This window comes from Urocampus carinirostris, chromosome 14, assembly GCF_059441175.1.
Source record: "Urocampus carinirostris isolate Australia breed hairy pipefish chromosome 14, RoL_Ucar_1.0, whole genome shotgun sequence".
Lineage (NCBI taxonomy): Eukaryota > Metazoa > Chordata > Actinopteri > Syngnathiformes > Syngnathidae > Urocampus > Urocampus carinirostris.
The window spans coordinates 11524359-11538095 of NC_142362.1; the positions used below are offsets into that span (position 1 = coordinate 11524359).

Sequence of the window (13737 nt, forward strand, 5' to 3'; positions counted from 1 at the left end):
TTCGTAACTGTGTTCTGAGTAAAAACATAACAAACAAAATAACGCTTTTTAAAACAATAAATATACTATGATAATTTAAAAAAAATGTGGGAATAATTTGTCTTGACATTTTCTCCCCAGGTGAGGTTCCGAAAGAGCCGAGGCCTCTGACGACATTTGAGCGGCCACTCGTTATTGAAAGATTGCACAGTAATGTTGGAAAAAGGAAGAGCTCCACACCACAAAAATTTGTGGGTGGGTATTGATCAACACTGTAAGATAGATAGATAGGTTGGTAGTTAAGTAGGTAGGTAGGTAGATAACACATAGCTTAGCAGCTTGCTCTGTAGCAAACTAGGTAAGGAGACCAGTACAGAATAACTTGTATGAAAGTATGCTAGCTACAAAGCTAATACCTAGATAGAGGGGCAGCCTGAATTTGACAGTATTCAAGCTAGAAAGCTAATACCTAGATTGATAGCAAACATAGATGAGCTGCTTAATATAGTTGGCTAGCAGGGTTGGGTAGGGTTACTTTAATTGGATTACTTTCAATTACTTTTGGATTACTCCAATACCAAATATGCTAATAAAAGACAAAATAAACTAAATATGAATACAATTATGACTCACAACACGTGGTTAGCTTTCTCTCCTGGCTTTGATCTCCGGCAAAACTAACATAAAATGTGACAGAAACAAAATGAAGATAAATCCAAACAGCTTGCCAACATCATTTTTGCCGTTCCATGTATTCCGCTACACCCCAAGCCTGCACAAAATTGAGTAATTTTATTCATATTTAGTTTCTTTTGTCTTTTATCAGCATATTTGGTTTTGGAGTAATCCAAAAGTAATTGAAAGTAATCCAGTTAAAGTAACCCTACCCAACCCTGTTGGCTAGCTATATTGAATGGTCTTTATAGCTAACTTGCTAGATCTACAGGTATAATTACTGCAATAGTTCATTCTAATTTGATTCATTAGAAGATAATTGATCATAACAGATACCGTATTATAGAGTATTATAATTCCAAACCAAGCACCCAGTATTGTTAGATACAGAGATTAAGTACGTTCACACAGCCTGTGGCAAGGATTTTTTATTTTTTGTCTTTTCATTTTTGTGGTTCGGTACTACAGTACTGTAGCTTAGCTTTCTGCAGTCTTATTAAGTGTCAACAGCATACTGCATCCGTGCTCTTCAAGGTTTGATCACCTTTAGTAGGTGGATGGGGCTTTCCACTCATTGTTTCACACAATGAGCATCAAGTACTTGCAAATGACAACTGAAAGTTTGCCCAAAGCTCAAAAGAAAACTCGTTTTGACTCTCCTTCCTTGTGTAGTTCCTTTGTGGCTTCAAAAAAAACATTTCTCTTTCACATCCTCAAAGCCAAACATGAATGTATAGTAAAATGTTGATTGTTTAAAAATAACAAACACGTTCCAAAACTGTTTTTTTAATTTGCAAACTTCTAAAAATGACGACGCGTGAGGTGTACCTAAACGTCCATGCGCTATTACAGAAAAATGGGACCTTAGTGTCACAAAGTCTATTCATTGAGTTAAGAAAAGGAGCTTTGAAGAGTCATTGAATTGGTCGTCCTTGGAAATGTATTGGGTGGATTCATGGATCAAACATCCATTGTGAATTTTCCCGTTCGTTTCCTTGTTAGGGAACAATAAGCTTCGTGGAAAGTAATACATATTGAACTGTTAAACTTGAGCGTTCACAATTATAAAGAAGGTCATATTGCTTCATTGTGTATAGTCATAAAAGCCTTTACTGTCGGTCGATCCTGTAATCTTTTCCCAGAGCTCGATTGCTCTCAGTTTTTTTCAGGTTTGTTTACTTAATTGAAAAAGCTCACAGCAGTTTTAGAAAGTTTTGTCACACCATTTTATGTGTGTCTGAATCTAAAGTGCCAAACACTTCGACAGTGAACTACTGATAGAAATAGAACTAGGAGGCTTTGTGAAATTTCATAAAACACTTTCCATCAAGGCAAGATTATTACTATAAATTCCGGACTATAGAGCACACCTGACTATAAGCCGCACCCACCACATTTTAGGGGGAAAACCGATTTTGTACTTACACAAGCCGCACCTGTATATAAGCCGCATGCGCCCACATTAAAATATGTAACACAATCACAAAAATAGCCCAAACCCGGTTCTGAGTCCCGCGATTGTACCTGAATATTAAGTACACAGTCCACAAACCACAGCCGGCAAAATGAATAGAAAATGATACCGTACTTAACGTTTGATGCAGACCTGCGAGTACCCGTTGAAACTAATCCAAGGAAAAAAGTCTATATTTCCAAAGGTAAGGGTGGGAAAAATATATATCCACCATTGTCCGCCGCGACAACAGGTCTCACTCACCTTTACCCCACTTCCCGTCAGCCCGCGTTTGCTCTGCCCCTCTTTTTTAACTTGCAAAACATATCAGAATAAGTGTCTCAAGTAAATACATTACAAAAATATACAGGTGCAAATACATATTATACATCGGTTACACATATTTACAAAGAAAGACGGTACACCGAGAGAGTTTTCAAAGCTTTAATTATAATATTATAACTTTCATCCCAAACCGTGCCTGTGAAGGGTAGCAAAACGCTACTAGCAACACGCTCGCAACACAGTTAACGAGTCTGTTATAAAAAACATATCGTACTTGTAGAAGTCACGGTAAACCGTCCTCATCTTCCTACTTATAACTGAGGTCAAAGTCGTCTTCCCCCATATGGGAAAGAGGCATTGTCATATAGACGTTGTCCCACGCTCCCTTATTCGAAATCTCGCGAGCAACACGCTCGCAAGGTAAAATTTACGTGCAGTAGCTTTGTTTCCTTCTTTATTTGACTGCTCGTTTGCTTTTAGCTTGAAAGCTACGTCATGTGGCTTTTCTTTTTGCAATTTGCATGATGTGGATATGTCTACGCTAATTTAATTTGTGCACAAGCTAAGAAGTTGCAGTCTTCCTCGGCACATATATTCCACTGGTCTAAATCTTACCTTTTGTACTCGAGCGCCGCTGGCGGCTGTTAGAAAAATTGCATAAATTTGCCGCATCACTGAATAAGCCGCAGGGTTGAAGGGTTGGGAAAAAAGTAGCGGCTTATAGTCCGGAATTTACGGTAGTAATAAATTCAATTTCCAATTTCATCTTCAAACTGATAAAACTATAAAGAAGTTTACAAAAAATACCACAAAAGCTATATGCAAGGAGTCGTAAATATCTGATCCAATTCAAAGGGACAGTGTGTATTATTTGCCCTCTAGATGCCGCTGTATTGTGTTTAACCAAAAACAAGTGAGACAAAGCACAAAGAATAATCTAGGAAGATTCAGAGAGACAAAGCTTTCTCAAGGTTTTGGGTTTTTGGGGTACCAGTAGCACCAAGATGGCGGACAATCAGGTCAGCTCTCTCTAGGTTAGCCTCCAGTGATGTAAAATACAAAATTATTAAGTACTTACAAGTATTTTATGACAAGGAAATCTTGTTTATGATAGCTCATTTAGTTTAGTTATTATTCAAATCAATATAGTTTTTTAAATAAATAAAATGTTTTTTTCGCTAGATGGTGCTGAATATCACACAATGCCCTTTTAGGGTTTATATTTTTTCAGGAAAACATGTACGGATTGCAAAAAATTAGACTAGACAGACGAAAGTGCGTTGGAATGTGTTGGAAATCCATTATTTATTTTTTTAAATACAGCTTCTTGGGAAGCTAGCTAACTACGTACTCTAGATTGACACAATCTAAATACATTATAGACCTGCCAAACATTGAAAATCATATATCAGAATGGATAAAGAGAACTTTTAGATGTAATTTTTTTTTCGTAGTACCATTTAAATGTGCCATTTTTAAGACAATAGTAGCTCTTAGAAAGTGTCCACCAGAGGAACACTAATGCACCATAAACTTGCATATTTAACTACGATACGTAGTATTGGCGGGCAGCACGGCGGCGCAGTGGTTAACGCGTGTGCGGCACAGTTCTAAGGTCTTGGGAACCTCCTGTGTGGGTTCAAATCCAGCTACCGGACTTCCTGTGCGGAGTTTGTATGTTCTCCCCGTGCTTGCGTGGGTTTCCTCCAGGTACTCCGGTTTCCTCCCACATTCCAAAGACATGCATTTCAGGTGGATTGGCTGGTCCAAATTGTCCCTAGGTGTGAATGAGCGAGCGAGTTGTCTGTCCCTGTGTGCCCTGCGATTGGCTGTCAACCAGTTCAGGGTGTCCCCTGTCCACTGCCCGATAATTGCTCGGATGGGCTTCAGCACCCCCGCGACCCTACTGAGGATAAGCGGTGCAGCTAATGAGATGAGATGAGATGTAGTATTGGCGTACGTGCCAACCTTTTGACTTAAAACAGCTGTACACAAAAGCGTGTTCGAATCTGGAAGTGGCTCATTTTTACCAAAATGGAAATCTAATACATTCGCTCTTTATTCTCGCATAAGGACTTAGTCTCGCTTCAAAATAAAGCAGCCCTAGACTAAAACACCAGACTAACAGTAGTCCTGGTTCAAGAATTTTTTAGTTGATTTTAATTTGAAAAAGATGCTAGATTTTTTTTTTAATCTTAGGATTTTTTTAAGGGAAGAAAAGCGGTAGCCTAACACATAAGGTGGTAGTTTAGCACTGAAATCAACATGACAAGATAACAATATCAATAACAGTTCTTGTACCTACCTATGGTAAAATAACCATTAATATGCAAAAAGCATTTCAGTAAATGATGGGCATTCTATTAACAAATTAGGGTAGCTCGATACACATAAAGGTAGTGAATTCTAATCAACCTCTTCTGAACCCCAGTTATCGTGTAGTCTCACTAGTGGAAATATCCTATATAAATGAAGAAACACCGTTTTGCAGGTTATGCAGACATCACACAATGTTTATTTTATAGTCAACGTGTACTAAGCATAAGGCCCCAGTCGACCTTGTCTCAGAGAGATTCTGACAACTGCAAATAATTGGCATACTACACTACAGTTCAAAGATTTGTGGTCGCTTAGAAATGTTCTCATTTTTGAAGGAATAGCACTGTTTTTTCTTTTCAATGAAGCCAACATTAAACTAACAGTAATTTAGGAATACTAATGACTATTTTAGCTGCAAATGTCACCCTTTTAATCTACATAGGTTTAAGCCTACAGAGGCCCATTTGCACCAACTATCAGTCAAATTTTGTAATAGTACACTGCGTTTGCTAATTGCGTCATAAGGCTAATGGATGATCAGAAATCCCTTGTGCAATGATATTAGCAGAGCTGCAAACAGTTTATCTAGTTAAAATAGCAATAAAACCTTACTTTGAGCCCGTCAAGTTCTGGAGCATCACATGTGTGGATGTGTTTAACATTTTTGAATGGCCAGAGAAAAATAACTTACATGTGAAGTCTAAGAAACGAAGGCGTTCCATGCGAGAAATTGCCCAGAAACTAAAGATCACCTACAATGGTGTGTATGGCTCCCCTCAGAAAATGGCTACAACCAAAAAATGAGATCTAAGATTGTGTGTGTCATAAACAAGGTTTTACTATGTATGAGCAATAATTTAATCTCATAACATTGGGTGCAACAGAAATCGAACAGGGGTCACGGCAGCGAGAGCGCTAAATACTCAATACTAGACAACCCTTGACATAAATAATATACAAAAAGGCTTTAGGGCTGATCTCATTATTACTGTCTTTATTCACAGTACCAACAAAAATGTTAGGGAATGGAGAATAGAGAAGACAGAAAGTCATCTTGAAATATATAAAGAAACGCAAAAATAAAACAAAGGGGCAAACAACTGTGCGGTTTGAATATGACTTTGAAGGACATCAATAAAATACAATGTCAATTTTATCTTGGCATTGTGCTCATAGTTTTCGTTTTCAATAAATTATTTCAATAATGCGCACACAATTTTAGAGTTTGTCACTTACAATGCTTAGTTTGGGCTGACAAAAAGTTAAACAAAATGTTATATTGATTCTTAATGAAAATATTGGGATTTACAAGTAAATGCAGTAATTACTGCTAAATATAACCCAACTCTATTTTTAACAGGGGAAAAGATGCTGCGCTACAGCTATCCTGAAATTGGATACGAGATGGGCCTCAAGTTTGAGAAGCAGGCAGAACTCTTGTCCGCCCACATGATGGACCAAACCATGGGTGGCGCCATGGCATATTTGGGATCCGAAACTCTCCGACCCATTCTCCAGCCTACGAGGCACCCCCTCATGACCGACATCATGCCCTTGGTCAACCCTCTCTACCATCACGTCCTACCTCTCGACCAGAGAGTGGACCGGGGTAATATTGACTCGCTGCCTCCTCAGCCCACAATTCCCTCTGATTTCCCAAGTAAAACCTCCAACGGGCCGGCCTCCTCAACCCGTCACGGTAGACCCAACCAACCAGGACAGGATGAGACGCCGAGCAACAGCGGGGAAGACTCACCTGAATCGACTCGCAGCAGCCCTCAGGAACGTCACGCTGACCTCGGTAACAACCTCAGGTCCCGCTCCAGTCCCGGGGTGTATTCAGTAAATCATTTGATGGATGCCTCGCCAAGAACCGGGTCCGCGGGTGTGCCTCGAGAACCCCCAGAAAGACCCTCAGTCCAGGAAGGGGTCCGAGTGTATGGGAGGGAAGGTCGGGAGTTGCGGGCTTTCCAGTGCGACCATTGCCAAGTGCTCTTCCTGGACCACGTCATGTACACCATCCACATGGGTTGCCATGGATACAGAGATCCACTGGAATGTAATATCTGCGGTCATCACAGTAAGGACCGTTACGAGTTCTCTTCGCATATCGTTCGTGGTGAACATACGTTCCAGTGAAACGATGGATACTAAGATTTTCGTATTTTTCATTTTTTATGTTGCTGCTGACCCATGTAGCACGAGTACAGACTCTTAAACTGAAAAACCATATGAAAGCTTCGCAGTGGCGTGAGCCATGATAAACGACCAAAACTACTTTCTGCAGCCATGTACAAAGTGACCGGGGGCGGGTTTGTTCTATAGGTGCAAAGAAGTATGAAAAGCACTCTGAAGAGAGAACAAAAATTGACGAAAATTATCGTAAAAATATGAGAAATCGACAATTAATGCAAATATTTTTGTGGGGTAGTTATTATCAAGTGTTTAACAATCAAAATACTGATTTACAGTATGTACCAAATGGTGAAACAGTGCATGGCAGCTTTCTAAATCCCCTGTGTCTTTTTTGTTTACATATTTGTGGGAATTACAATGTTTGCTTGTTTATAGACTCCAGAGATTATCGTATTTCTGGGACTATACATCTCTCTGAATTATAATTCACGCAAGACTAACAAAAAAATGTATGAACGGCATGCTGGTGTACTACTTGTACTTTTAACGGGTAGAAGATTTTTTTCAGTTTAGAAGACAACAATACCTCATCTAGAGAAAAAGCTTCGTTTAGCATTGAAGATGCATGTAAACGACCCACCAGGGGTGGCGTGATAGCACAGTGTGAAGGAAACGCATTAGTGCAGCAATGTCTTTATTCACACAGGGTTTATTACACTGGGAGTCCGAAATCGATACAGCAGTGTCAAGATCACCAGAGGCAGCAGATCCAAGAAACAGAGTTGGTGATCTGGTGTACTCACTTTGGCAAAGGCGACAGTCCAAATGTTCCGCAGGCGGTACTCGAGGTCAGTAAAGGAGGCAAGGGTTTGGTGCACTGGAAAACAATGCTGTGACAATAAGGCTTGGAACGTGACGAAAAACAGATTAGCACAAATCCAAGAAAACAGGGGATTTAAATAATGAAGAGAGAGTGGTGTGATTGGAGAGTAACCAGGACAAGTGTCACTAGGTGTGATTTGGAGATTAGAGGCAGGAAGTGAGTGACCAAATAAGGTAAAGACAAGTGAGAGGAAGAGAAAGAGGAAATTAAACCTGACACCGTTAGCCTCTACCGGCTTTCAGTATTTTGACGTAAAATGAAATGCCAGATTCAAACGTAGAAATTGATTATTTACTTTTATTTAGTATTTGAAAATAAGATAATTTTAGGATCGAGGGAGACGCTAACTTCCAGAAAAAAATATACACTTGATTTTAAAATAGAAGAAAACAAAGCTAGCTTTTCAGGGTCAAGGATTTTGCTAGTTTTTGACGCCGAAAGAACATTTGTTTTGAGAACTGAAGCAAAGGATGCTTCATTTTAGCATAAAAGAGGAAGATGCTAGTTCTCGGTCTAGAATGACAAGGTATGTTTGAGCGTAGAAAACGATTAATGATCTTTTCAGCGACATTTATGTTTAGTACTTGAAATTTTGCTTATTTTCAGCATAGAAGGAGGAGTTAGTCTTTAGCATACAAGTAAATGCTGTATTTTTTTAACAAAGAAGAGAACTATGGTTGTTTTTGGGATTTAAGATTAAGCTAATTTTCGGCGTAGAAGTAGGAGATAAGCTAGTTTTCGGCGTAGAAGTAGGAGACACTGTTCGTTAGCACTGAGTAAATGTATGGTTGTCTTTAGCATTGAATAAGTGGATGCTATTTCTCACCAGGCAGCACGGCAGCGCAGTGGTTAGCACATGTGCGGCACAGTTCTGAGGTCATGAGATTGAACATTCCTGTGTGGAGTTTGCATGTTCTCCCTGTAATTTCGTGGGTTTCCTCCAGGCACTCCGTTTCCCTCCCGCATTCCAAAACATGCATATCAGGTTAATTGGACGGTCCAAATTTTCCCTAGGTGTGAATGAGCGAGTGAATTCTCTGTCTCTTTGTGCCCTGCAACCAGTTCAGGGTGTCTCCTACTCACTGCCTGAAGATAGCTGGGATTGGGCTCCAGCACCCCCGCGCCCCTACTGAGGATAAGCGGTGGAGAAAATGGATGGATGAATGATTAGGTTTCGGTGTAGAAGTAGTAGACACTGTTTTTGATTGCACTGAGTAAATGTATGCTTGTTTTTAGCAGTGAATAAGTAAATGCTAGTTTTTCACCATAGAAGACATTTTTTAACATAGAAAAAAAATGTCTTTCAGGGTTTAAAATGATGCTTATTTTAAGTAGGGAAAAGGCAGTTGGTTGTAGCAACAAAAGGATCCTTGTTTGATTTCACTAAACAGCCTACCAATATAAAAGAAGTACTTAAAGTCCTGAATATGCGATGAATAAATGAAGATTTCAAGTAGAATGCAGGTTTTTATTTTTCATTTTCTTTTTCTCCTTCTCAATTTTCTTTTCGTAAAAAAGAATATGCTGCAAGCTGTAGTTTGATCTCCCGATGCTGCTCTGTGTCCATTTGGATTTGTTTGCCACTGGTTACATTATATCTTGCTGTGTTGTAGGAATACTCACGCTTGTGCCATTATAATCTATGTTACAGTATTTAATTTAGTTTTTCTTCAGTTTTCGTTTGTGTTTTTAAATGATGATTTACAGCTAAATACAAACACATTGGCAATGGTTGCTCAGGTAGTCCAGAGTGTTTTAACGTTTTTATGAGTTTGGGTGTCTGGAAAAATAACATTTTTGTTGTTGTCGGGGGAGATTACACTTCTGTGAAAAGCGTGTACGCCCCTATTTTATTACACTGCATTGCATATATTATTAACAAATATTTAAGAATGTAAAAAAAGGTACTTTTCCATGGTATTGTAAAAATAACTGTAGTAAAGGGTGTGTGGCAATGTTTATATTTTGCTTTGGCTTTGAATTAGTGTAAAAGACAATCAAAACGTGCGTATATGATGAAATTAATCAACACAAATGATTCGGGTGTGAATTTTTTTAAGAAAAGCTTTGAATTAGGGCAAATATTGATTCACAGCAACATGAAATTCGGTTTGAATTCACGATATTTTTTAAACTCATGTCAGTTCGTACAAGTTTTGAGAAGGATTGCATGAAAAAAAACGGGTTGCATTCCTTTTCAAGCATTTTTTTCCACAAAGTACAGCAAAAATTAATGTTTATAGTACTGTTAATGTTACTGGGTTGCATCTGTAAAATGTGCTCTTGTTCATACAGTATTTTGAAAATGATTCATCCACACACTATGTGTGAATTACAATAGAATAGAATAGAATATACCTTTATTGTCATTGTTACAAAATGGGTTAACATATTGTGACAACAAAATTGGGCATGACACTCCAGAGTCACACATTCACAGTGAGGTAAAAAACCCAAGAAGATAAAGGAACAGAGAAGATAAGGTTATGAGACAAGGTGGATAAGGTTATAGTTATAATTTACACAAAATTTACACAAGAATTACATTAAGCCTTAAAGGGGCAGTGTCAATTATTTGACTACTACATGTTACTGTATTGGGTAGTACAACTGAAAACGAGTGCTCTACAGCAGAAGAACAAAATACAAACTATGGAGTCTCAAAGTGACCAAAACGCCCATATTTTGTTCTTTTTTTTTGCCTAGTCTTTTGCGTTTTTTAAATCTTGTTCGGGTACGCTAAGCAGCAACATGGCCGACCATTAAGTCTGCTCATTCTAGGTGAGGCTTATATAAAATAAATGTATTTTTTGGCCCCTGAGTATTAAAAAATCATATTCATGTATTTTTTTCTTAATTAGGAAATCATTTTTGTGTCTTTTAATGAATGACGTTTTATTTTTTACCACTAGGAAGCGCTAAATAATACACACTGTCCCTTTAAACTTTACCTCAGACCAGTTAATTTATATTTTGAACACAAGTTAAATATACGCACTCAAAAAGTTGTTGGATTAAAACTCGACCCGCCAATCTTTTGAGTGACACCGTCAAAATTCGTTATGAATTTATTCCATGAAATGAGTCTGTCAGGACCAGAACGGAGACAGGACCCACTTGTGATACGTTTCTCTCAGTTTTATTGGAAGAAAGGAAAGGTTTGCTTCCACGATCCGGTGATCGCTCGACGCGGGAAGCAGGTCGCTCTGAACGTGGAAGTGGGACTTCTGTGGCGAGCGAAGGCGGTGTCGGGAACGGAAAAGCGGGTTAGTAGCCGGGACAGGAGAGCAAAACGTAGTCGGGGTGGGAAGCGAGTCGTAAGCTAGGAAAGGAGTGTAAATGTGGTTGAGGACGAAAAAGGTCGAAAGCCGGGACAGGAGAGTAGACGTGGTAAGGATGAAAAACGGGTCGAAGCCGGGGGACAGACAGGAGCAAAGAAACAGGTTGGAGTCAGGGTCGAAAAAAAGGCTTGCCTAGTGTAAACTGAGGTTCGCAGACGGACTGACAACAGGGGAAAGATAGGAGTGGGTTTAAATAGGAACAGAGAGCCAATCGGAGTTGGGCACAGGTGAAGCATATCGGTAATCATGACAAAGCAAATTCTGAGAGGCATAAGAAGTCAAGTTGTGAACACGCACTTTGCGGGAACATTTTTCTTCAAGTGAAATTACCGTTGACAAAAACGTACACTCCTAAAAACATCCTATCCTTAATCTACCTGAGAAATAACGTCTTTGTTTTGCATCATTCGAAAGCAAAACCGTAATCCTCCGAGGTCAACTCAGCGACTTAATTAACCTCAGATTTTTTTCTATTAATTAAACATTCTCATTTAAAAGGCAGCTTATTCTTCTCTTCTTCTCTGGTGCTAAGCAACCACAAAACTTTGTGTCTGCAGAGCGTTGCAAAGAAATGTGTTTACATCTTGACCCTGTGAAACGTGTGCTACTTTTATCGAAGCGGCATGTGGAAAAAATGACTATTTTTCTCTTTGTGTTTTATATGCATATACCTCTATACATATAAAATACGGGTAGAGAACTTTTATTCAAAAAGGTTTTGATCCTATGCATCAAATCAAAACTTTCCACTTGGAAATTGAGATATGTATTGATTGATTTTTGAGGTATTCATGAAAGACTTACAGTATATCTTGGAACCGATATTTACCTGTCCCAAAAGGGGTGGGCAAACAATTTGAGGCGTAGGGTAAAAAAAATTACAGAGGGGCCAGGCTAGGAAGAAAAAAAATATTGATTCGATCGATTTTTTTCTCATCTGCTGATAATTGTGTCGAATCCGATACATCGGCGATAAAAAAGGTCAAACGACAATGTTAATCTTCACAATTTTCTCATATTCATTGATAAATATACATGTCGATATCTACAATTACTTTTATTATATTTTCTTTTATAATTGTTTACAAATCACTTAATTTCATTGTAATGTTTTGAAACACTCAGCATGAAAGAAAAGTGCCTTATTTTGCGGAGGCACACCTAAAAACGTATTTGAAAGTGTGCTAATAGACCAGAAAATACGGTGGATACAATTGGAATTGCATCTCATCTCATCTCATTAGCCGTACCGCTTATCCTCAGTAGGGTCGCGGGGGGGCTGGAGCCCATCCCAGCAATCATCGGGCAGTGGGCAGGGGACACCCTGAACTGGTTGCCAGCCAATCGCAGGGCACACAGGGACAGACAACTCATTCGCTCATTCACACCTAAGGACAATTTGGACCGGGCAATTCACCTGAAATGCATGTCTTTGGAATGTGGGAGGAAACCGGAGTGCCCGGAGGAAACCCACGCAAGCACGGGGAGAACATACAAACTCCGCACAGAAAGTCTGGAGCTGGATTTGAACCCACGACAGGTTCCCATGACATGAACTGTGCCGCACAAGCGCTAACCACTGCTCCGCCGTGCTGCCCTTGGAATTGCATAGTTACAACTAAACAGTAACTATATATTAATAAAATTATTTCTAGTGGTCAAATCAGATGTCATAATGTTAATTTGTGTTCTACGAAACAAATTATTTGGATTTAAATGTATTTATCTTTTATCCAACCCTAGTTAATACTGTAATTTTAATTCCATGCGTCTTTAATCTGGCGCGCATGAAAAATATATCATAAAAGGCAATTTTGGGGGTTTTACCTTTTAATCCAGTGCACCTTGTAGTCTGGAAAATACGGTAATATATTATGCCCCTCTTTTAAGCGTGAATTGTAATAATCAGGGGATGGTGTAATAATAGTCTGTGCAATAACCCGTGAAGCCCTTTGAGACTCTTTGTGAGTAAGGGCTATACAAATACAAATGACTTGACTTAAAAAACTCAAAACGCAAAATTGTTTTTTAATTGCACGAAATTTGACAAATATCTTGATGAATAAGAAAAAAAACATGCTTAAAAAAACACCAGGGGACATTGGGGACAAAAGAGGCACCAAAACATCATTTTTCACCATCATATACTTTTACCTTTTTTGGGGGCAGGCCGAGTTAAAAGCTTGCCGGGCAGTATGTGGCTCGTAGGCCGTAGTTTGCCCACCCCTGATTTACAATTTCATAGGAATTATTATCATACGTACAAATCCAATTTTGCCTCTATTCAAAATCCTTTTGTTGCACCACACAATATATGTATCTATGTATGTATATATATATATATATATATATATATATATATATATATATATATATATATATATACTATTGAAGGTATTCATATTCAATGAAGGTATTCATATTAAAGTGGGGTGTGTTTTCTGATGTATTTAACTTTTTTTTACAAATGAAACAGTTGACAGGAGCTCAGGTATTTGCCTATCTTGTACATTCTTTGACTCCTTTGATCGAAGCACTTAAATTGAGCTTCTCTTGTTGTAACACATTTTTGAAATACTGTATAAAGGCTTTGAATCAAGAAAAAAATGTATTACATGAAGGTACACTTGCTGTGAAGAATGTCTTTGTTTTGGTGGAACGGGTTT

The 13737-nt window shown here is 38.6% G+C and overlaps 1 protein-coding gene across 1 annotated transcript in view; it reads left to right on the top strand.

Annotated features, from left to right (window-relative positions):
• The window catches only part of ikzf2 (IKAROS family zinc finger 2), a 30132-nt gene extending 18133 nt beyond the window's left edge, over window positions 1–11999 (top strand). The window contains exons 6-7 of the mRNA XM_088353035.1: window positions 121–234; window positions 6072–11999. Of these exons, the coding sequence (XP_088209161.1) occupies window positions 121–234; window positions 6072–6850 (893 nt within the window). The 3' untranslated portion in view covers window positions 6851–11999. The remainder of the gene's footprint in view (window positions 1–120; window positions 235–6071) is intronic.
• Window positions 12000–13737: the final 1738 nt, after the last annotated feature.